The 24,921-nt window shown below is 36.3% G+C and overlaps 2 protein-coding genes across 7 annotated transcripts in view; both read left to right on the top strand.

Moving 5' to 3' along the window:
* jakmip1 (janus kinase and microtubule interacting protein 1) overlaps positions 1-24,921 on the top strand; it is a 66,519-nt gene that overhangs the window by 36,459 nt on the left and 5,139 nt on the right. For 4 of the 5 annotated variants that reach the window (XM_073921773.1, XM_073921774.1, XM_073921775.1 and 1 more), the window contains exons 9-18: positions 1,630-1,758; positions 7,041-7,166; positions 10,628-10,711; positions 16,793-16,855; positions 16,959-17,057; positions 21,478-21,573; positions 22,593-22,646; positions 22,733-22,798; positions 22,883-22,951; positions 23,109-23,186. In XM_073921773.1, coding sequence (XP_073777874.1) covers positions 1,630-1,758; positions 7,041-7,166; positions 10,628-10,711; positions 16,793-16,855; positions 16,959-17,057; positions 21,478-21,573; positions 22,593-22,646; positions 22,733-22,798; positions 22,883-22,951; positions 23,109-23,186 — 864 coding nt within the window. Of the gene's footprint in view, positions 1-1,629; positions 1,759-7,040; positions 7,167-10,627; positions 10,712-16,792; positions 16,856-16,958; positions 17,302-21,477; positions 21,574-22,592; positions 22,647-22,732; positions 22,799-22,882; positions 22,952-23,108; positions 23,187-24,921 lie in introns of those variants that run through there. The other variant, XM_073921776.1, reaches the window with a different exon arrangement.
* On the top strand, positions 270-17,301 carry LOC137487575 (uncharacterized). 2 transcript variants are annotated; one of them, XM_073921778.1, is made up of 6 exons: positions 270-531; positions 1,630-1,758; positions 7,041-7,166; positions 10,628-10,711; positions 16,793-16,855; positions 16,959-17,301. In XM_073921778.1, the coding sequence occupies exons 1-2, from the start codon at positions 423-425 to the stop codon at positions 1,659-1,661; spliced, it is 141 nt and encodes a 46-aa protein (XP_073777879.1). In that variant the 5' UTR covers positions 270-422; the 3' UTR covers positions 1,662-1,758; positions 7,041-7,166; positions 10,628-10,711; positions 16,793-16,855; positions 16,959-17,301. The 2 variants fall into 2 exon arrangements, with proteins under 2 accessions (XP_073777879.1, XP_068069425.1); XM_068213324.2 differs by lacking the exon at positions 10,628-10,711 and having other exon boundaries at positions 16,963-17,301.

Below are 24,921 nucleotides of genomic sequence, written 5' to 3'. Positions count from 1 at the left end.
ATTGCGGGCATTTTTGGATGTCCTGAATTCAACATGATCTCAAAATAAATACAATTATGTTTCAGTTGATTTAAAAAAAAAAAAAAAAGTAGTAAAATAGTCACTAAAATATGACTAGCTTCACATAATATGGTACTGTTTGTTCTGGCTTTAATTGTTTCTGTGTGGTGCTGTGAGGTGTGGTTTAGTTGTTCATTCTCCTGAACTGTTGCTAAGGAGGAGGAGTCAGTGCACTTGACTATAAACACAAGTAAAAGAAAACATCAGGCATTATTATTAAACACATGTTTGTGTTTGTCATTTTTAATGACCACTGGGGAAGATGGTTGTCTTGGATAGATAAGATTGTGTAGTTTTTTGGGGCGAGGGAATTTTCGGAATGGTAAAGCGCATGGACTGAGGAGCCTATCTTAAGCTTCAGTATGCCAGAGTATGTCCTGCTGGTGCTGTATCTCTCCTTGTTCCTGTGTCTGTGTGCTCTGGTGTGTCTGTATTTCTCTGGCTGTCAGGAAATGACCTACAAACACGATGGTAAGAGCGAAGCATGGTGTATTATAAGGGCATCTAGGTTCTTCTGTGTGACCTTTTTATTTCATGGGACTGCATCATTTGGATTTTGTGTGTGTGTGTGAGATGGGTGATAGATAGATAGATAGATAGATAGATAGATAGATAGATAGATAGATAGATAGATAGATAGATAGATAGATAGATAGATAGATAGATAGATAGATAGATAGATAGATAGATAGATAGATAGATAGATAGATAGATAGATAGATAGATAGATTCTTTGATTGATTCATTGATTGATTCATTGATTGATTCATTGATTGATTCATTGATTAAAGGGGTTATTCACCCCAAAATTTAAATTTTGTCATTATTTGCTTTCTCTGTTTGACTTGTTTGACACAGAAAATATATATTTTGATGAAGAATGTTGCTGCAGCTATTCCTTCCATTGTTTTATTCTTATCGTGGATGAGAATTGTTACAAGAATTGTTACCAGTATGTTACCAGTTTCAAAGTATCTTCATTTCTGTTCAACAGTAGAAAGACAGTCGAACTGGTTTTTGGGTGAACTATCCTTTTGAATAAACAGGACAACATTTTTTTTAAGCACACAAACAATAAAAGGGTAATACCTATAAATGTTTGGATATGTCCTGTTTTATTGTGTTTTTCAGAGCAAAAATCCCATCAGATATTTTTGCCACAATTTACAGATAAACAAATCCACCAAACTGTCATTCAGTGTAGCAATAGTTTCTAAATATGAAAAAAAAAAATCTTATGTTCTATTAAAAGACCACAGTGAGGATTACAATGCTGTTCCTATACACTAATCATCTGTAATTTTAAATCTTTATATTTACACTGTTAAACCATAATTGCTTTACCCATTTGTTAGCAAGAGGTTTTTAATCATTTTAAGTATATGTATTATCGAGTAAAACTGTATTACCACCTATTATTTCATACATTTGTAGTACTGGTCAGAATAATTATGTGGTTAAATCTGTTATGCTGAAAAACTAGACACCAAAACTGCATATCTTGTTTTTGACCTGTAAAATATTTAAGTACTGAAAAGCAGAGTTTAAGTACTTCTTTTTCTGTTTCAGAGGCATGTTGTGGAGACATATTTTGGATTTGATGAAGAATCTGTGGATTCGGAAACATCATCTCTGACATCATATAACACAGACCGCACAGATTACACCCCTGCTACACCCGAAGAGGATCTTGAGGATGTATGTAATGCAATGAGTTATATTCAAATCCTTAATCCCTACACTAACAAGAAGACACTTTCGCTTAAAAAACAAAACAAACAACAGAATCATTTAAAATCTTTAAAGATGGTAAGATGTTTGTGTAAGAAATCTCTCACCCTCCTTCACACAATGTGCCTGGGCTCTATTTTAATGATCTAAGCGCAAAGTCTAAAGTGCATTGCGCAAAAGCATTAAGGCCAAGTCCGAATTTTACTATTGTTAGGATGGAAAAATATGGTGTGCGCACTGACGCATGGTCTAACAGGGTTGTGCTTATTTTCAAAATGAGTTATGGGTGTGTTTTGAGCATAACATGCTGTAAAGCAATCAGAGTTTTATCTCCCATTCCCTTTTTTAAGAGTCAGTTGCTATTACATAGTGGACTTTGTAAGTGTAAAAACTGGATAAAATGCTTCACTAGCGAGAAAACAGAAAGAACGAGTCTCCTCCATTTGGCCTCTTTACTTTCTCTTTACATTACTTTTACTCCTTACTTTACTGCCTTACTTTCATGGTAACTAACACGCTCTGCGCTGGACTTTAAACAATCTTTTACTTGGTCAATGGGGTGGTCAATTTCAGTTTCTCAAAATAGCAACGTGCCAACAATACGCCTTAACACTCCACCTTTATAGACTGGCACACCCAAAGTGGCGCAAATGGATTACTATTTAAACAACGTGGTGCAAAATGTGACAATTAGGGTTGCGCTGGTCTGAAAATAGCAACAAATCGCACCAAACACATCTTGCGCCTTATTGCGCTGGGTGTATGATAGGGCCCTCTGTGTTAATACTTCTCATTTACTTTGAATGGAGTGACGTCAAGCATTGGCAAACTGAATTGTGGGTTTGTCTAATGTGTTGGATTTGTCGCATGTTGCAGAAGTTAAAAAACATTCAAAGTTCAAGCGCCGATGCAGGTGTCAGCCAATCATTTTATGCAAAACTAGTGTTGATGCTATCCAATTACGTTCATGCAACCTCAGAGAATAGCAGTATGTTAAAATGGAGGAAAAGCTTAATCACAGTTGGTAATCATTATGGGGCCCGGCTTTTTTTTGTTTTTGTTGCTATTTCTGCACAGAATTTTGAAAAAAAAGCTACAGATATATATGGATTGATTTTGAGAGTGTAGCAACAAAAAATGTTACACATAAAATATAAAATAAAAATATTGACTTTATCTTGAAGCAAGAAACAGCCTAGCAACAACACAGCACACCCTAACAACCACAATATAATTAATAATTGAAAATAATTAACCCCACCATAACATTTAGATTTTCATCTGAAAGTAAAAAACTGCAGCCTGCATGTTCATTTCATAAACGGATGTCAAAATCCAGTGTGTTTGTTTAATTCAAAGCATTTATTTGAATTAGCGGTATTATTTGGTCAGATGTAGTTAAGTGTTGTGCTCCAGGGAACGTGAAGAGGCGTCTCAGCAGTTCTCCTGTTCATAAGTGGCCTCCGTCTGCAGGTTGTTTACTGATATGCAGAGCTGGTTAATGAGGAGCGGGATTTTAAACGAGTCATTAACTGCACACAGAAGGTGATCTCATATCATAACAGTGTGTTCTTGTGTTCTCTACACTCCTGAATACACTGTTCTTCATTAAAAAAAAATTTCTTCACATTCAAATTCAGATTTAATTTACAGTTATAAAAATCTGTTTGATGACTGTAACATGCAAAGTGTAAATTGTAGTTGTCACACAGTATTGTATACAATATATAATTGACACAAATATCTTAACATATAAAAAAATGGATTAACATGTTACAAAGATTATTATTTACTACATAAATATAAAACCACTACCCCCATGCCTTTTTCGTGTCTGGGGGGCTTTTTTCAGCTTAATCATGACCATTTGCATTTGTATAATGTTAATATTCATAGCAGTATTATTTAATATATGCATATTTATATTTTTTTTAATTAAAACAAATTTAGATTTGTTCATCTGTGGGGTTTTGGAGATGTATGGATCACCATATGGGGCATAAGAATAGGACGTGTGTTTGGATATAAACAAAGTCCCTTTAAGACAAGTAATTTCACTCAGCGCCCATCTTTGAAATGCCTCTCTGGCAGTATGCTCGGGTATTCTGCCTAAATGGGGAAACATAAAATTCTCCAAAATTGCTTGTCAAGCTTACAATCACAGTACATATTAGGAATCAGCAATACAATTAAACAACAACCGTCTCTATAGTTTCATTTCTAAACATCTGTGTCACACAAAATCTGCAGAAACTCATGTCTGGTCTAAGCCCCTCCCCGGAGCATCGTCAGCCTAAAGCGATTGATGATTCACTCCTGTATTAGAAGGCAAGCTTTATTCGCAAAGTATGTTGTATACCTTTCATTTAAAGCAGAGGTTTCAAACTGCCATCATACTGGACTTTTCTCACCAATAGACTTCCATTCATACGCATGCGAATGCGTCAGATCGGAAATGTAAGCTTGTGCGAAAAGTTTCGCAGTTCACTGTGTTATAAAGTTCAAGCTTGCTGAATTCTGACCTGCAAAATCACAAAGTTAAAAACATGACCTCTCTGGACAGAAATTTAAAATATGGACCAATTGCGCGCTTTTTTAAATGTTTAATCATCTTGTTTAATCCAGCCTTTTTATGCATCGCCATTCTACAGAATTTCGCATACACAAACTCTAATGTGAACGCGACATTACCTAAAAGTTTCAAACAAGCCTGAAGGACTCAATTAGTTTGATCAGGTGTGTTTAATTAGGGTTAAAACTAAACTGTGCAGAGCTGCAGCCTTCCAGGAACTGAGTTTTACACCTTTGATTTAAAGTGTGTCTTGCACACTACTGATAATATGAAGCTGAAGATTGACTTTGCCAAATTAAATCACAATATCAGTCAGAACAATTGCAGTTACATATGTTTGTCAAATCACACAACCCATTTTTGGCTTATATAAAGCAACTTTTTGCAGTACTAAAGCAGTGCAAATATGGATTCCTGTGAAGCAGTTTTCCAACTGTAGGTTTAACAAACAATACCTTAATTATAAAAAAAACACACAAAAAACGATGTATATGAAGTAATACTAACATAAGTAAAGAAATCCAAATTGCAGGGAACCAGGTTTGTTGTTTGTCACAAAGATGCATAAATCTCTACATTTTAGTTTAGTTTTAGTTTGTTCGTTTACAGATATAACTTGGTGTTGAAAAAAGTGATAACATGATAATTAAAGTCACTATAATCATAATTTGACATTTTCATAGTAACCATATTGTAAGTAACAACTACTTGTTACTCCAACACTCACATGGCTTTTTTGAGCAACAATTCTGGCATGGGAGGTGGGGGCTCTAACCTCTTGAGATCAGTGTATTGAGGTTTAATCACAGTACTCAACAAGTAGCCTCCATTACAATTACCATAATAAAGCTAAATTCAATCCGGCTCACGGCACCAATATAACCCATCTGGATCGACTGTTACTTATACTTTGTGAATTCAAAAAGTAGGACACATTTCTGAATCAACATCTATGTTGATTGTGGAACCACATTCAAATCAGCCAATCAGATTTAAAGGAAAAGTTTAAAACGTATATTTGAGTTATGTGCTTCAACATTATTGTTATCCAACTGTTAAACCTCCTCTAGTCATTCATTCATTTTCTTTTTGGCTTAGTCCCTTTATTAATCAGGGGTTGCCACTGCTGAATGAACCACCAACTTATCCAGCATATGTTTTACGCAGCGAATGCCCTTTCAGTTGCAAACCATCACTGGGACACATCCTTACACACTAATTCACACACATACACTATGGACAATTTACCTTACCCAATTCACCTATAGCGCATGTCTTTGGACTGTGGGGAAAACCGGAGCACATGGAGGAAACCCACGCGAACACAGGGAGAACATGCAAATTTGCAGTTAGGGTTATGTTTGGGGTAGGGATTAGGTATGCTTTACATTTTCAAACAGGAATGATGTTTCAGGATCAGTATAGATGTTAATAAAAGATTGCATCCTACTTGCCAAAATCAAACCCACACTGAATTGACACCCACTCATCAGCTCTAAACAAGGATTCAAAATGATGTTTCCGGCATGGGAGGCTGATGTTCTAACATCTTTAGATTAAGGTGAGGTCTACACTCACCTCTATAATCCTTATTTCCATCCGGATCATGGCACCAATCTAATCTAAGATCTGCGTACTCTGAGCAGGGTTCTACCTGGGGATTCTGGCATGGGAGGCTATAACAAGGAGAGGTCGAAGGAGTAATTCAACCAAAAATTAAAATAGAAAAATGTCCACATGCTAGTTTTGTCTAGCTTTTAATACCAGAAAAGGAGAAGAAAATGTTTTGCTCATACTCATCCATAAATTGCCCATGAATTCATTATGAATTTGGTTTTGAAATATTGTGTGCATGGGTGCGCGGTAGCTCAGTGCTTAGCACTGTCGCCTCACAGAAAGGAGCTGGTTCGAAGGCTAATTTGGCCAGTTGGCATTTCTGTAGAGTTAGCATGTTCTTCCCATTTTCATGTGGATTTCTTCCAGGTGTTTGCATGGGTTACCTACGGATGCTCCGGTGTCCCCCACAGTCCAAAGACACACACTATAGATGAATTGAATAAACTAATTGTCTATAGTGTATGCGTGTAAATGAGTATGTATGGATGGTTACAAGTACTAGATTGCAGCTGGAAGGGCATCTGCTGCGTAAAACATATGCTGAAATAGATAGTGGTTCATTCTGCTGTGGCGACCTGTGATGATTAAAGGGACTAAGCCGAAGGAAAATAAATGAATGAATGAATATTGTGTGCCTGTGTGAGGCTTCGATGTAATAAACTGCATAAAATGATGAGAAGTAGAATAACAAAATCCTCCTTTTGTGGTTTGAAAAAGAAAGGACATATGGCATTTGAAAAACAGAAGGGTGAGTAAATAATGTCTGATTTGCATATATTTTCCTTCATTTGATGAGTAATAAACCATCACTCAACCATAACTCACCACTGTCATCATTTCAAAACATTTTTTCACTTCAGGCAAGCAAAATAATACTCAAAAGATGTGTCAGACAAACTTACAGTACTGTACTGTAGAAGCTCCCTTGAATTTGTATAGGAACTACTAGTGAATCATTAAATGATTTCATATTCTACATGTACAATAACAGCTGGGAATTACTTGGTCAAAGTTTTCATGCACAAATGTAACATACGGGACTGCATATGTTCTTTATCAGGGCTTCTCCCGAGAGGAGGCAGAACTGCGTTTTCGGCAGCTGACCCGCGAGTACCAGGCCCTTCAGCGAGCGTATGCCCTTCTGCAGGAGACCACAGGGCCTCTGGACCCCGAGAGACACTGCAGGGTGAGAGGCTGTGACGGCAAAACCACAGACGCATGTTTAACCTCTCCCACACTGGATATTCTGAAGGATCCTTTTCTGAATCTGAATCATTTAAATGCATTTCGAGACCTTCTCAGAATCTCCTGTCCCCACACTGAAATATTACAGCCAGCATTGTAGCAAGCATGGCCCGAAAATTCCTGCCTCAAAAATAAAAATAAATGAATGAAAAAGCTAAATTTGTAATCTGAAATTCAAAAGAAGCCAATAGACAATCAGTACGTTTACATGGACAACAACAATATTCAGATATTAACACAGTTAGGACAATACTTTGGTTAAGAATCTATAATATAATCAGATTTTTGATTACATATGTCTCTCATACTCAATGTAAACAAAAATCGAATTAAAATAATGGAATGCTCCATTCATTGCTCATGCTCGTTACATTATTAAACTACAGTATAAACGTACACACTTGAAGCACAATATTTCCATCATGTTGGATTTTTTATTTCATTTTATGAGAGAATACACAAAACACAGTTTTCCTGTATGGATGAGATAATTTGAAAATATTTGTGGGAAAATAAATATGAAACTGCCTGTTGCATTATTGCTATTTTCACAGCTACAAATTCAAAATATTAACCGAATCATTTTTTAATTGACGTTGATCCCGGAAAGCATACCTGGCAACCCAAAAACCACTGCAAGTAAGCAAGTGTTAATGTCCAGACCAATGAATCTGTTCACTATCACTTGAGGAAGTGTGGTATTCACCTTACTCTTCGCGTACAAGGGGGCGCAGCCATTTAAATCTTTTTGGCTTGAGACTTCCGGGTCTCATTCACTTCCATTCATTTTTAGAAGTTAAAAACAGCTCGTTTGTAGAGCAAGCAGTTTGATCATTTGTTGCGGTTTATTATTCCTAGTCATTTCTCCCAAAGGCAGCTGATTCGGAAGTTCTTAAACAATCGCAAAAACGAGTACACCTCCATATTGAAGAATTAGGTCAATAAAATGCAAATCTTTAAAAGAACACAGTCAAGATATTGCATATGGTTTTATTCAAAGTTAGATTCAAAGGGATTCTGTGCAGCTATAGGCCACATACAGTAAATGTAAGAAGAATTTTTAAAATCTGGAAAAAAAGAGAAAACCAAAAAGACCAAAAAAAAAAAAAAATTGACAAATGTTCAAACTACATCAATAAAGTTAATAACATCAGAATTAGCGAGTTAATTTAGTTTGCCAGTGTTGGTAAATTTCAATTGTGTTGACAGAACTGAAGAGGAAAATAGTAAGTCAGATAGAATGTGTACTGTATTTTATTGTACTGTATACACTCACCGGTCAATTTATTAGGTACACCTGTCCAGCTGCCCATTAAAGCAAATTTCTACTCAGCCAATCACATGGCAGCAACTCAATGCGTTTAGGCATGTAGACATGGTCAAGACGATCTGCTGCAGTTCAAACCGAGCATCAGAGCATCAGAATGGGAAGGAAAGGTGATTTAAGTGACTTTGAACATGGCATGGCTGTTGATTCCAGACAGAGTATTTCAGAATTTGCTGATCTACTGGGATTTTCACACACAACCATCACTAGGGTTTACAGAGAAGTGTCCGAAGAGAGAAAATATCAAGTGAGTGGCAGTTCTGTGGGCTCAAATGCCTTTGAAGACAGGGAAGAATGGTCAGGCTAGTTTAAGCTGATAGAGTGGCAAAAGTAAATAATCACTCATTATAACCGGACAACACGTCAGACCTTGAGGCAGATGGGCTACAGCATCAGAAAACCACACTGGGTGCTACTCCTCTCAGCTAAGAACAGGAAACTAAGGCTACAATTCGGACAGGCTCACCAAAATTTGACAATGGAAAATTGAAAAAAACGTTGCCTGGTATGATGAGTCTCGATTTCTGCTGCAACATTTGGATGGTAGGGTCAGAATTTGGCATCAACAACATGAAAGCATAGATCCATCCTGTCTTTTAGCAATGCTTCAGGCTGGTGGTGATGGTGGAATAGTGTGAATATTTTCTTGGCACACTTTGGGCTCATTAGTACCAATTGAGCGTCGTGTCAACCCCACAGCCTACCTGAGTATTGTTGCTGACCATGACCAGCCCTTTATGACCACAGTGCACCCATCTTCTGATGGCTACATCCAGCAGGATAACACGCCATGTCATAAAGCATGAATCATCTCAGACTGGTTTCTTGAACATGACAAAAAAGTTCACTGTACTTAAATGGCCTTCACAGTCATCAGATGTCAAACCAATAGAGCACCTTTGAGATTTGGTGGAATGGGAGATTCACATCATGGATGTGCAGCTGACAAATCTGCAGCAACTGCGTGATGCTATCATGTCATTATGGGCCAAAATCTTGGAGGAATATTTCCAGTTCCTTGTTTAGTCTATGCCCAGGAGGATTAAGGTAGTTCTGAAGGCAAAATGGGGTTCCTAATAAATGGGGTGTACCTATTAAAGTGGCTGGTGCGTGTATATCATAGAAAATACAGTAACCCTTTCTATTTGTAGGAATCCAGACTGGACAAGGGGAAAAAATGGCTACTTGTCATTCCTTTTGAGGAGGTTTTAAACTGTCATTTAGCTAGAGATAATCCTTGGACCTGGCAACCCTGCTTGACAGCAGTCAACAGTTTAACAGTTCAACAGTTAACAAAACTGTTTTGAAACTTTGTATCAAGCAAGTTTAGCACAACAAACAATTAACTGCATATGTAAAAATGCATTCATAAAATTAAAAACGAACATCTAAGATGCCAAAGTTTCAGCACCATACAAAACACCCGTTAGCATGAGAAATTCTAGAGGGAACATTGGATGGCATTACATGGGAACATACAGTAGTAATGACGAGTGCAATTAATCCATGTGATGTTTTATAAACAGAATTCGGGAGGAGCACAATCTGGCTAATTCACCTTGCACAATAATTCTATTATCTAATCAGCTCAAGACCAAATCCTTATAAATAGTCAAACACGTCATGCATCTGTTTTCTCTTGACTTCAGCATCCCTCCACCACCCCAACTCCACACCATTAAACCCGATACTTACTTAAATCTGAGAGGGGAGTGTTCTGGAGCTGGGCTAGACACTGCACTCAAACCCTATCTTTTTCTATCCTGATTGGGGGAATAACCTAGTTAGGGTGTCTTTCCGAGCTCAGAGCCCTCTCCCCGGACAGCACGCCATATAAGCATATTCTATTCAGTCAAATATCTGTGAGTGTGAACTTGTCAACTCTGACTATAACATATCAGACATGAAAGGAATATTCTTAAAGCAACTCAAATAAACAATTTAACCATAATATTGTCTTATTCTGAATAAGGTAAATAGTGAAATGACTGATGTCCATGTAAACGTACCCATCATGCGTACTGTAGGTATGCCCCAGGCTGGCTCTTTTATTAGCTCTGTGCTCTGTCCGTCAGACGCGGGAGCAGCTGCAGACGGAGCTGATTGGCTGTCAGGCACGGATTGCCGACCTGGAGCGGAGCTTGGCAGAGAAGGGGCAGGTAAATGAGAAAGAGGGCGGGGAGAAGAAACCCCTGACTCCAGTCACATTGGCTTTGCTGCTTGTCTTTCTGACAGCCATGCTTGTGTGCTGGCGCTACACAGAGAGGATATGGCTCCAAATCATGTGACTTCACCCTCAGGATCAGTCATACTGTGTTGTTTTCTCAGAGTGTTTGTTCTTTACTTCTTCTTTGCTTGACTGATGCATGTTTCTTGTATAATTGTCGATCGATCATACCTGTCGCACAGCTTTTGTACTAAATGTGGTCAGTACTACAGTTTTTCTCAACTGCTTAGGCTCAATTCTCGATTTAAATTTTTAGTTTTCAAAACATGATGTTTAGATCTCTGAACATTTAGCTCATTTGTCACTTCATAGTGGCATTTAAGCAAATTGCCAATGCTTTGGCACATGTACAGTAAGTACAATTGTCTGTAGTTTGGACAAACACTAATTGCATATGGCTTGTTGATCAAAACTGATGAGTCGATTTTCTCTATTCTTATAGACTGTCAAACAACGTCTTAATCATTTTCATCATTTACTGCAAGCCATCACCCTCAAAACTATTCAATTATCAAACATTCGTATACATGCATGTTTACACCATAAAATATCTGATATTGATCTTGTAATGCCTGCTAAATTGCTAAATGAGCTCTGTTTGCTGGTCCTAAATCCCTGCTGGTCCTACGCCACCCAATCTATTCCGAGCTGGGATCAAACTGGCGAACTTGCACATATGAGTTGGTTGCTCTAACAAGGAGGCTAAAGTCCATGGCCTCTAGCTTCTGTCACTAGAGCACTTTTTAGAGGTCAAAAGAGTAAGGGTTTTACCTGCACAGCACTTCACTAACTGGCCTCTGCTACATTCACCCCCTAAACCTCACTCTCATCCGGGTCACGGCACCAATGTTACCCCTGCCTGTGCTACATCAGGCCAACAAGAGCAACAGTTCACAACTACAATTTACAAGTTACATTACTACAACTGCAGACATGCAATAAAGTTATGAAGTTCCACCAAACTGTTTTGTCATTTGAGTTTTGAAAAATGTGCCAAAGCACTTGAGAAAAACTGTAAGGTATAAGCTTCATTTTGCTTTATTTGTGCCATGCCATCTCTCTTCACGGCATGCATTACAGGGATAGTTTACCCAAAAATTATAAATGGTAAACATATCTCTTAATTCTGATTGGCTTATTGAATTGTTGTTTCAGAATTGATAAAATCAAGTTGCCGGTACCGTTACCCCCCTAACAGTTAGTTTTTCAGTTTTTTTTTTTTTCAAAATATCTTCTTTTGTGTTAAACAGTAGAAAGAAACTCGTTATTTAGTAAACAGTGTGTAAATTTTCATTTTGTTTTGGTAAATTATCCCTTACTGTACCATGGCACAAATAGACTGTTTGTCTGCCATGGTGTTGCTGTGATTTGCTTGGAATAGAGTACTAGTTTACTGTTACTGTTTCTTTAAGGGTCATAAACGGCTTATTCACTTTATTCTGGAAGTATTTTTTCCACAAAGTTTTTTTTCCACAAAGTTTTTTTTTTTTTTATAAAATAACACTATATTTTAGTTCTGTTTCATGTGTACATACATTACTATGTCCACTGCTGGAAAATGTTTGACAAGATTTAATGTTAAATCTGTAAGATTAATATGCCATAAAAGCTCAAAATTAACCAGAATTCTTAAAAAAAATTAAAATAGAAATTAGGTTCTTAAAATGTCTTACAATTGAGCACTTTTTCCATGTTCTTCCACTGATAGTTCATCCATCACGTGCTGCTATAAATTAATTAAACAACTTTTTTCTTTATTGTACTAGACAAGGAAGTCTGTATACCATACTGTAGTAAATAATCATATTACATAAATTTGAAATAGTACCAGTAGTTTATTAGTATGCTATTCCGAGCACAGACATTTTTGGGTTTAACTATTGGTTTGTTCCTAATGTGTACATCGTTGGTCAAACTGCTCTTGCATGTGTTTCCTTTCTGTTCTCTGCTCGTCTGAAATTGGTTGCTTGGTGTTTTGTGCTTTAAAATATGGATATTGACATATCTGCATGCAGCCTAATAAATTTCAGCCATCTCTTTATCTTTAACTCTTTATTTATTAATTATTACTTTTTCAGGTCATGTTTTGTTTTAAGGTGTCCTTGTTAACTATTCGTTTAATTATTGTATTGAGAATTATTAATGAACTACATGCACTTACAATATGGTCAGGGTTAGAATGCAGGTTAGGTCTGTGGTTAGTTACAAGTAATTATGCCTAATTAATTGCAATTACTACACTCAAAAACACACAGTTTTTATTTAAAATAAGCTTTTTGGTTTTTGAGTTTAAGGTTTTTTGGCACAAAATAAAATTGTAAAAAAAAAAGTTAACTTAATGCATTGAGATGACAAAGAAATTGTGTGAAACCCAGCATTTCTGACAGTGTATAGCAGGGGTTCTCAATCTTAACCCTGGAGGTCCGGTGTCCTGCAAATTTTAGATCGAACTCCAATCAGACACACCTGGGCTTGCTAATCAAGCTCTTATAGGCTTTCTAGAAACATCCTTGCGGAAGTGTTGAGGCACGTTGTAGCTAAAATCTACTTGACAATGGACCTCCAGGACTGAGTTTAAGAACATCTGGGGCCTCATGTACAAAGACTTACATTGAATTAATACTAAAACATTGCGTACGGACAAAGCTATAAATATGCGCATGCAGTAAAAAAATTCAGATGAATGAAACACTGCGTATGCGGAATTAACGTAAAACTGAGCGCACATGCACGAGCACAGAACCCTTCCTTGCCTCCTCCCCCCTATAAATATGGTAATGACTCCTCTTTGGCAAAACCAAACGAAAAAGCAATGGCAAAAGCAAGCAAAACCAGAAACTTCACAGAATGTGAATTGGAGGTGCTCCTATCAGAGGTAGACCGAAGAAAATTTGCAAGTTTGTCCTCTGGAATCAAGAAAAAAAATAGAGTGGGAGAGTTTAGCTGATGCGGTTAACACAGTGGGGTCTGAACATCGCACTGTGAGTGAATTAAAAAAGAAATGGTCCCATGTAAAGGTGCAGGTTAAAAGGAGAACAGTGGCGCACCGTCAAAGTGTGGATCGAACAGGCAGGGGAACAGGGGATGTTGAACTAACACCATTTGAGGAGAGAGTTGCGTCAATTGTGGGCGACACTTTACTGTCTGGATTAGTATCCGTGTCTGTGGGAGACACAGATGTATTAGAGGACTACTTTGTTAGAGCGGTATAGCAGAACCCTTCCCGCTCTTACCAGAGCAGCACCACCATCATTTCTGCTGCCCAATCGCCCGCTCTACAACTGATCGAGTGCCTGCCACCTTGGAGCCTCATCCCAACCATGCGGTTTGTGAGGATGAATTAATCATGGGTTAACCAAGGCCACCTTGCCACAATATTTGTTAAGAGCATTTGAACATCACATTTTATTAACACATTTATTTAATGAAAATGTTTCCGATTCACGTACAGTATGTAAATTCGTCTTCAGATGTCACCTTTATTAACGTGCATGCAGTTGATCGTTCCAATTACATTGGGAAAACTGGCAATCGCTTTAAATTGCGATTTAATGTTTGGCTGATCAACTGCATGGTATGGAAACTTTATATACCTGCTAGACATGCATCCGGGATCATGCGGATGATCCCGGATGATGCAGCTGCCATTGCAAGGACTTTGTAGTGTACAATTTAACACAATTGCCTGTAGGAGTCGCCATTGGAAATAAAACAAACCAACACAATCTCATGGCAATTCCTAACTTTTTCATTTAGTGGCTAATTCGTACAAATTCGTACGATCTAATTCGTACATTTTAGTACGATTTGCGTATCCCCCAATGACGGTTGGATTTAGGGGTGGGGTTAGGTGCCACGCCTCCTTTTTAAAATCGTACATTTTCTTACGACTGAACTCGTACGAATTCGTACAAATTAGCCACTAAACTGCCAAAACGTAAAATACTTACATTTTCTCGTGAGATCAGGCTGAACAAACACACACAAGAAATGCACATTTGCCAGGCATGAAGTTGGCGCGGACTAACGCACATTCTCACGTTCATTTCATCGCTAGTAAATCCAAACGTGAGCGTGAAACCTGGCATACACAAAGTTTTTGTGCGTACGCAGCATTGATACATGAGGCCCCTGGTGTATAGACAGTATACATATATTATATGTGTAACTAAGACACCTTGTTTGTACATATTTAATATACCTGTGGAATAAAATGATCAGTTTCTCTTTAAATAGAATTTGTAGTTATATGTTTGAGTAAAGCATATGTTATAGTTTTATACTGTAAAACCGAATATATTCAAATCTTCAAATGTACTGGAAAATGGTGTCATTTAGATTTATTTTAAATCTAAATTTGCATAAAATAACAGATACGGTCCCGTTTTCAGACATATTGATTTTAATTTTTAGACTTACCAAAGTTTTAAAGCAATATTTGGTGGAATGATTTTCATTTTTAATCACAACAAATAAAACCAATTATCATTTTCTGAAAAAAGATATGGTGAGGTAAGACAAACTTTAATTACAGAGCACAATTTCAACACAACTTTGATCTAAAGTGATTTTCAATAGAAAAGACAAATGATATTTTTTAATAAATTAAGTTTATTCATAAACTAATTTCGGCGAGGCAGTGGCATAGTGCTATCGCCTCACAGTAAGAAGGTTACTGGGTCGCTTGTTCGAACCTCGGCTCAGTTGGCGTTTCTGTGTGGAGTTTGCATGTTCTCCCTGCCTTCGCATGGGTTTCGTTCGGGTGCTTTGGTTTCCCCCATAGTCCAAATACATGCGGTACAGGTAAATTGGGTAAGCTAAATTGTCCGTAGTGTGTGTGTGTGAATATGTGTGTGATTGTTACCCAGACATGGGTTGCGGCTGGAAGGGCATCCACTGTGTAAAAATGTGCTGGATAAGTTGGCGGTTCATTCCGCTGTGGCGACCCCGGATTAATAAAGGGACTAAGCTGACAAGAAAATGAATGAATGAATAGTTTTGAGAGGATCACGTGATTATGATTGAACACAGCTGGTTCCGCATTACCTAATGCATGATTCACCAATCAGATGGTTCCTAACTCACTATACAGAGGCAGGGTTTCTCACTACAGTTATCTTTGCCTTGAAGAATCCCCCTTCCACCCTTACTCCTTCACCTTTCCCTTCATTGGACGGCACAGTGGCCCATTGATTAACACTGTTGCCTCACAGCAAGAATGTCACTGGTTCTAGTCCTTAACAGGCCAGCTGTTGTTTCTGTGCAGAGTTTACATGTTCTTCTCGTGCTTGCGTGAGTTTCTCCCGGGTTCTCCGGTTTTCTCCCACATTTGAGTTAATTGATGAATCTAAATTTAGTCAAGCTCTTAACCAGCAGTATTTCTACATAGCAATTATATTCTGCCATCAGCTCTTAACAAAGGGGGGTGTTCTCAAAACCAACCTGAGCTCGAACTTCCCTCACCTTTCCTCACCTTGTCAGCGAGAGGGAGCCCTGGAGATCTTATGAGCTCAGGGCTTTCTCCCGGGACAGCATGCCATACTCGCTTTATAATCAATCATCAGCTAAGTGTGAGCTCTTCAAAATATTTGGAAAATATTTTAGAAATGGATTTAGAAATATCAAATGAAGGAGAGGTCCTAATCCAAATAAAAAAAAGAAAGAAAAAACTTTTTACGACAGGTTATATAGTGTCAATAACTTTAGACAATATATTTATTTGAATTTAATTTGCATCAAATGATATCAATCCATTACAGAATAAAATAAATATACACATTTAACTCAAGCCCACACAGTTTATCACAAAATCCAGTACACCAAGAGAAACTGAGGATTTTGTAAAAGTCTCTTAATTTTTTCCACAGCTGTATATATTTTGTTAATATTTTGCACTGATTGTTTGTGACGCGACTGAATGAGAGTGTGGATGTGATTAGTAGTGATCAACAGGAAAGTTCTTGTAGTGTAATGTGTAGTGGTGTGTGTGTGTGTTTGGGTTTGTGTGACGCAGGACTCAAAGTGGGTGGAAGAAAAACAAAATCTCATCAGGATAAACCAGGAGCTCAGAGAAAAGGTACAGCCTTTATCTTTAAATATCCTAAAACAGGCCTCAACATATACTCCACACATTCACGATTCTTCTACTGTGTGTTTCTGTTTGTGTGTGTGTGTGGTAGATAGTATCGCTGGAGCAGTGTGAGATCCGATTGCGCTCAGAAGTTCGAGACACTCTGGATCAGAACGAACTACTTGAATTCCGCATTCTAGAACTGGAAGTAAGAGAATCTGTTTTGGTTCCACAGCAGCAAACAATGGCGGCAAAACCCGGTCCACATCTGCACAAGTTACACACATGAACCCATTTCACCCCTTTTACATGCACTGTTTTTGTGTTCATGTTATGGTAAATCTATTTTCATACGCATTTTAAATGTATTTCTATTTTAATAACTGTATATTTATACCACTGTTGTTTTGTTAGATATACATTTGGCTGGAATAAAATGTATTTGAATGAAACTCCTCATCAATCTTTTGGTTTTGACTGCATCTCCCGCATGTTGTGGTTTATTTGTGTGTGATGTTTATCCAGTTTTTGTTTACATGCACAGTTTCAGTATTATTTAATTGTCATGTATGTATATCATCCATCTCCCAACAGTTTTGTGTCTTTATACTGTTTTGTTTGTGAGCATTGTGTTTTTGATAATGAGATTTCAGATCATTGTATTTCTGCACATATCAATTTAGAAAAGCACTTTCTTCAGATTTCAGCACACATTTTAGTGCATCCTGTTGACTTATTTTATTGTAGAAATGACACAAAGCATGAATTGTTAGAAGTAATAGAGTTAAAACATCAGATTCTATCACTACCCTTAATTATTTAGCCATTTTCCTTTGCTGCTTTATTACATTGAGACAATAATGAAAACTTTGACTAAATATTTATTTATTTATTTTGTATAAGCCAAATTAACTAGTTGCCAAGAGAGATCCAATAAAATGGAAATTAGTTTGGTAACACTTCAGTAAAAGGACCAATTCTTACTGTCAACTAACTTATAAATAGGGGCAGACAGAATCTGTAGATGTTTTTTTTTTTCTATTTCTGTGGAGAATGTTGTAAAACATTTTGTAAAATTATTATTATTATTTTTTGGAATATTTTTCAGATTGAGATTTCAGATCATTGTATTTCTGCACATTTCTTCAGATTTCAGTATACATTTTAGTGTATCCTGTTGACCTATTTTATTGTAGAAATTACACAAAACGTGATCTTTTAGAAGTAATAGAGTTGAAATATAAGATTATAGCACTACACTTATTTAACTTTTTTATTTGCAATTTTATTACAATAATGAAAACTTTGACTAAATATTGTCTATTTATTCATTTATTTTGTATAAGCCAAATCATTTAGTTGCAAATGTGTGTTTTTTTTTAAAGAGAGATTCAGTAAAATGTATATTAATTTGGTAACACTTCAGTAAAGGGACCAATTCTAACTGTTAAAGTTGCTTATTAATTGGGCCAGACAGAATCTGCAGACATTTTTTGCTATTTCTGCTGAGAATTTTGTACAAACTCTGTGGATTTTTGCTGAATGATTTTGGGAGTATTATAACTAAATATGTGAAATGAAAAAAAAATAACAACACATTTTTAACTTTTATTTAATGTTTACAAAACAAATCCAATTGGTTATATGCACACAGAGTTTTAATTTCAGTCAGCCAGCCCAAGTGCTTTAGGTTAATTGTCATCCCATGCAAAATCGCTACGTCTAAGATCTATCTGATTTCTTAAAAAAAAAAAAAAAACTGTAATCTTTACTGCCTGGCTGAGACAATACATATTTCATTAACAATATAATACATTAAAGCATCAATGCTGTAAAAAAAAAAACCTCATGAAATTAAAAAGTCACATGAAGCTTTCATCGGAAATTCATCATTGGCTGAAAAACACTAGCTGTGCAAATAGACCATTAGATCTACTTATTTGGTAAACAAGGCAAGTATCTCATATAATATATGTACTAAAATATTACTTTACAAACTGTATTATACATAATACATTTGAAGATTTTCATAATGATCAATAATATTACTGAAATTTACACACATTTACACAAGTAAAAAATAGACTCAATCATGGGTTAAAGGTTTGCGGATTTCTGCGCTTGCAAATTCGTTGTGGGCCTATTAGGATGACTTTTATTAGTTATTGGCTGTTTAATAAAGTACATTTTCTGCAAGTTCCTATTCTACATCCCCAATCCTCCCCAATATCTGAATTTGGCTACTACCTTATTAACTAACAATAAGCAGCAAATTTTATTGAAGCAAAACAGTTTGAGGCAAAGGTCACACCTAATAGGTTTTTAATTACGAGAATCGTCAAGCGTGACCTTTTATAAATAATAAAAACCTATAATTCCTTTCATGCAAGCCTGTTTAATACTCACACTGTAAAAAAATTATGATCATTTAGTCATTACAGCAAATATGTTTTGCTTATTGTAACTTATTAAACTAATTTAATCATGTTCTAACTTAATTTTATAACTTATGCAAGTTATAAAATTAAGTTAGGTAAACATAATACAAGTTCAATGAACTCAAAAGGTTATTTTGATTGAGTTTGAAATCCAAATGAAATCCAAATTTTGTTATAATACTAAACACATTCTAGGACATAACACTAGGTAAATAAAACATTATTATACGTTCATAAATAGTCTTTAAATCGTTAAAAGTGTTATGAAGTGATAAGCCTGATGGTATTTTTTTAGGGTAAACAATTTCACAACACAGCGACATCTAGTGGAAATATTTGATGTAACATTAATCGAGTACACACTTCGATCAGTTGATTTGATCATATTTTTCAGTTGCTTAAAGTTAATAGTAACTGAAGATGTGATGTACACAACATCTAGGCAGAGCATTAAAGGCTTTAAAGTAAAACATGAGATGAAAGTAGCCATATTTTTTTTCTCAATATTGTGCACTTCAGGTGTGAGTAATTAAAATAAGTTTGATCAAGGTTGAAGCTGAGCTCTGAAGGAAGGTAGATCTCCAGGAACAGAGTTGAGCATCCCTGGTGTCGATCTAAGAAAATGTAAGCAATTACCTAAATGAAAATGCATTTGGAAGTGTGTCACAGTCTTTTAAAAGTGTATTAATTTGGCATTCAGCAGTCTGCAATGGGATATACTGTATGCACAGCTAGTGTTTTTCAGCCAATGATACACTTCTGGTGAAAGCTTTATGTGGCTATTTTCAGTTATATAAGGTTCCTTTTACAGCATTGATGCTGTAATGTAATTCAAATATAATCGGTTAAATAGACTTACACAATTATTTGATTGTTAAAGCGTAAAAAGGGATGAAAAAATGTTTAGACGCAGGCGGCGTCATTAGCAGCAGACTAGCGCAGAAACTCCATTGAAAATACTTGTTTCAAATTAATTTCCGTGTTTTAAAAGTATGGTGCAGAAAAATATAATTTAAGGCAATGCTTCTTCTTTGGTCTGATACCCACTTCATATCATGTCTCAGCCAGGCAGTAAAAATCACTGTTTTTAAAGAAATCAGATCTTAAACGTGGCAATTTTGTATGGGATGACAATGAACTGGAAGCCCTGCGGCTGGCTGACAGAAATTAAAAGTTTGTGTTCATATACACCATTCTTCTGGTTGTTTTCACACATCTAAAACATTCTCATCGTGTATCTTCTTATAACAGTTAGCTCATGTGATGCACACAGACAGAGGTGTCTACACGTATTTACACATTAATAGACACTTTTATCCAAATTGCAACTTACAAAAGTGGTACCTTAAGCAATTTTTGACAGAGCCAGTGTTCAGTCAAATACACAGTGTACGTTCGGTTTCATAATATCTTTGCATTTAATGTGATTTGAACAAGTTTGAACTATAATTTAGCAATTTGTGCTTTTTAGGTAAATACTTTGACAGAAATTTGAATTGAATATAGTTTAAATTGATATTAGACTAAATTAATTTAGCCTTTGAATGTTTCTACCCACTAAGTAGGTGTTGAATACTTAATTTCATAATACTTTTGCCCCTGGAATATGGTTGAAAGGTTCAGCTCATTGTTCTGTATTTATGGACAACTAAAATATACTATATATGTGACATATTGTTTCTACATGTATAACGTAAAAAAATGTCATTGCACATATGTGAGTTGATTAAACTATTAACAGGAAATGTAAAATAAAAAATCACATTATGAAATTATATATCAAATAACACACTACAGTAAAACTACAGTATTACAATATGTTAGACATCATTTTAGAAAAAATGTGTACCTTTTTGGAGGACCAATGATTATTAAAACAAGAATTAAATAGTATTTAAATTAAGGTGCATTTCAAATTAAGATCATCATGAAATGAAGAGGTCTGTAATATTATTGAAATTATTTTGCGTGATAAAAAAGCTTAAGTTACACCAACTTTACGGATTTGAAAAAGTGTATGTGGATCTTTTTGAAAATGTTGACAAAGATTTCAACTTAAGAAAAAAGTTTTACTTTTGGATGAACAATTTCAGAAATTATTCATTTTAGGGTAAGCTCTTTCTTTAAAAGTTTCTCAGCAGAGATGAATACTTTGTATATTTCACCACCAATTCTTTGTTTAACCAATAGGAAAGGGAACGCCGTTCTCCTGCCTTTAACCTGCAAATCTCTGCCTCTGAAAACAACAGTAGTCTACAGCTACACTGCCAACAAGAGGGTGTTAAGGTAAAAACCCGTGCACACACACACACACACACACAAATATAACATATAGTCTGTCAAGAAAAACAGAGACTGATGATAAAGCCAAGAAAACAAAGGTTCAAAAAATGAAATACAATTAAAACAAAAACTTTCATACTTGACAGAGTTGCATATGCGAGATTTGCGTTTACATTTTACATCTCCATGTTATCAGGTTATGGTTATTCGTCTTTAAACAATGTTTTACTGTGTATTTAGGGACATTTTTCATGAAAATATTACCTTGAGACTCTCATTATGCCTATTTTTGACTGTCTCTGCCTCCAGAATCACACATTCAGCATCAGCTATGTTGAAGTGATTAAGTCTAATTGGTTTCTGTATTATGTGTTTACTTAAGGTTTAATAAAAATATGCATGAAACATATTTTCTGTATTATTTCAGTTATAAAAAAAAACAATATGCGTTGTATGTTTGTCTCTACATTCTGGTCAACTCTGTTACATTGGGATAAGAGCCTGTAAAACACAGGCATGTGACCTGCTTCCGATGATGTTGTGTAATCTGATTTGATGCATTTAGGCTATTCTTCTCTTATAAAATGTTTACATTGCAAAAATTGTTTGATTACCTGTCAACTACAGTATGTTATTGTGATATTTCATTCACTTTATTAATAGCAATATGAAAAATGCGTAAAATTCAGTTTTAGAGATGTCATGTGGTATCTAGCTTGAGGTTAGCATCTTGAGCTACAGCACAAAATGGTGAAACATGCTGTAGTTTAAGAAGTTTAACAATAATGTCAACAGTAATTAGTAACTGAATCAAATGTTTTACATCATATTTAAGCATTTTACATGATTTTACATTAATAATTTGTAAATTACACATTTGTTGTACAGTATATCAATCCAGTTCAAGGAAAATGAATGGAATATTCTTGAAATGTATACTCGCAATTCTGGTGAAGTCATACATGTGCTGTGCGATAACAAATCATTTATTGTTTGTTAACCTTCACATGTGTTTGGTTTAGGATGTCATCATTCCTGACCTCATGAAAAAGCTTGACATTCTTGGGGATAATGGGGTAAGAATTGTACATTTCGGCTGTTGTCTACTCGTTTGTCTTGTATCTCACAATGGAGAAATTCACTTTTCTCCTTTACCTGACAGAACCTGCGAAACGAAGAGCAGGTGACGGTGATTCAGGCGGGCACTGTGCTGTCTTTATGTGAAAAGGTATCTTCTCCTTCATTCTCTAAAGATGAGATGTCTATTATGTTGGCAGTAGTTTTGTTTTATTGTTTTGGTGTGTGAGCGCAGTGGCTGAAGCAGATCGACAGCACTGAAGCGGCGCTGACACAGAAGATGATTGATCTGGAGAACGAGAAGGTGAGAACATCCGCTTCTGCCATCTGAGATCAATGTGCTGAACTGTTTGTTCTCACAGCCTGTCTAGTGAAAGATGAGGCCTGATGACAGTCGATTAAAAATGTATCATTAGTGTGTTCTGCTGCCGTTGACCTCGGTGTACTGATGTTATCAACAGGAGCTGTTCAGTAAACAGAAAGGCTTCTTGGAAGAGGAACTTGACTACAGAAAGCAAGCGTTGGATCATGCCCAACTGGTAGGACCATATGTACGGTAGCAGTGTAACTATTGGATATTTATAACCAGAGGAGAAGCATTAGTGGTACAAAAACATTATGCTATATTATGAATTAACTTCCATGTAACACCATAAAACTTGTTGTAAATGGCAAGCTCAGCAGGGAACTTGTCATGTATTTAGTAAAAAAAAACATCTATAGTTACTGTAGGTCCATAAATATTGAGACATCGACACAATTTTAACAGTTTTGGCTCTATACATCAACTCAATCGATTTGAAATGAAACTAACAAGATGTGCTTTAACTGCAGACTGTCAGCTTTAATTTGAGGGTATTTACATCCAAATCAGGTGACTGCTGTAGGAAATACAACAGTTTGCATATGTGCCTCCCACTTGTTAATGGACCAAAATTGATTGGACAATTGGCTTCTAAACTGTTCCATAGCCAGGTGCTTGTTATTCCCTCTTTCTTTCAATTACAATGAGCAGATAAAAGGTCCAGAGTTCATTTCAAGTGTGCTATTTGCATTTGGAATATGTTACTGTCAACTGTCAAGATGAGATCCAAAGAGCTGTCACTATCAGTCGACCAAGCCATCATTAGCTGGCCAAAACAACTGTTTGGAATATTTTCTTAAAAAGAAACAATGCACCAGTGAGCTCAGCAACACCAAAAGACCCAGCGGATCATAGAAAACAACTGTAATTTATGACCAAAGAATTCTTTACCTGGTGAAGAAAACACCCTTCACAAGAGGTTGCCAGATCAAGAACACTCTCCAGGAGGGAGGTGTATGTGTGCTAAAGTCAACAATCAAGAGAAGACTTCACCGGAATGAATACAGAATGTTCACCACAAGATGTAAACCATTGGTGAGCCTCAAAAACAGGAAGGCCAGATTAGAGTTCTAAAAAAGCCTTCACAGTGCTGGAACAATATCCTATGGACAGATGAGATCAAGATCAGCTTGTACCAGAGTGATGGGAAGAGTATGAAGAAGGAAAGGAACTGCTCATGATCCTAAGCAGTGAAGCATGGTGGTGGTAGTATCATGGCTTGGGCATGTACAGTATGGCCGTTAATGGAACTGCTTTTCTTGTATTTATTGGTGATGTGACTGCTGACAAATGCAGCAGGATGAATTCTGAAGTGTTCAGGCAATATTGTCTGCTCATATTCTGCTAAACGCTTTAGAACTCATTGAACAGTGCTTCATGGTGCAGAAGGAGAAGGACCCAAAGCATACTGCAAATCCAACCAAAGAGTTTTTGAAGGAAAAAAAGTGAAATGTTATGCAATGGCCAAGCCAATCACCTGACCTGAATCTGACTGAGCATGCATTTCACTTTCTGAAAACAAAACTGAAGGGAAAAAGCCCCAAGTACAAGAAGGAACTGAAGACAGTTGCAGCAGAGGCCTGGCAAAGCATCACCAGAGATGAAAACCAGCGTCTGGTGATGGTCTATGCGTTTCAGATTTTAGGCTGTAATTGACTGCAAAGGTTTTTTCAACCAAGTATTAAAAAGTGAAAGATTGATTTATGGTTATTATTCTGTCCAATTACTTTTGGTCCTTTAACAAGTGGGAGACACATATGCAAACTGTTGTAATTCCTACACAATTTACCTGTTTTGGAAATACCCTCAATTTAAAGCTGACAGTCTACAGTTAAAGCACATCTTGTTCGTTTAATTTCAAATCCATTGTGTTGATGTATAGAGAAAAAAATGTTAGAAGTGTGTCGATT

Source organism: Danio rerio, chromosome 14 (assembly GCF_049306965.1).
Source record: "Danio rerio strain Tuebingen ecotype United States chromosome 14, GRCz12tu, whole genome shotgun sequence".
NCBI classification, from domain to species: Eukaryota; Metazoa; Chordata; class Actinopteri; order Cypriniformes; family Danionidae; genus Danio; species Danio rerio.
Note: the sequence above shows the minus strand (reverse complement) of the source record. Positions and strands in the feature narration are given on the sequence as shown.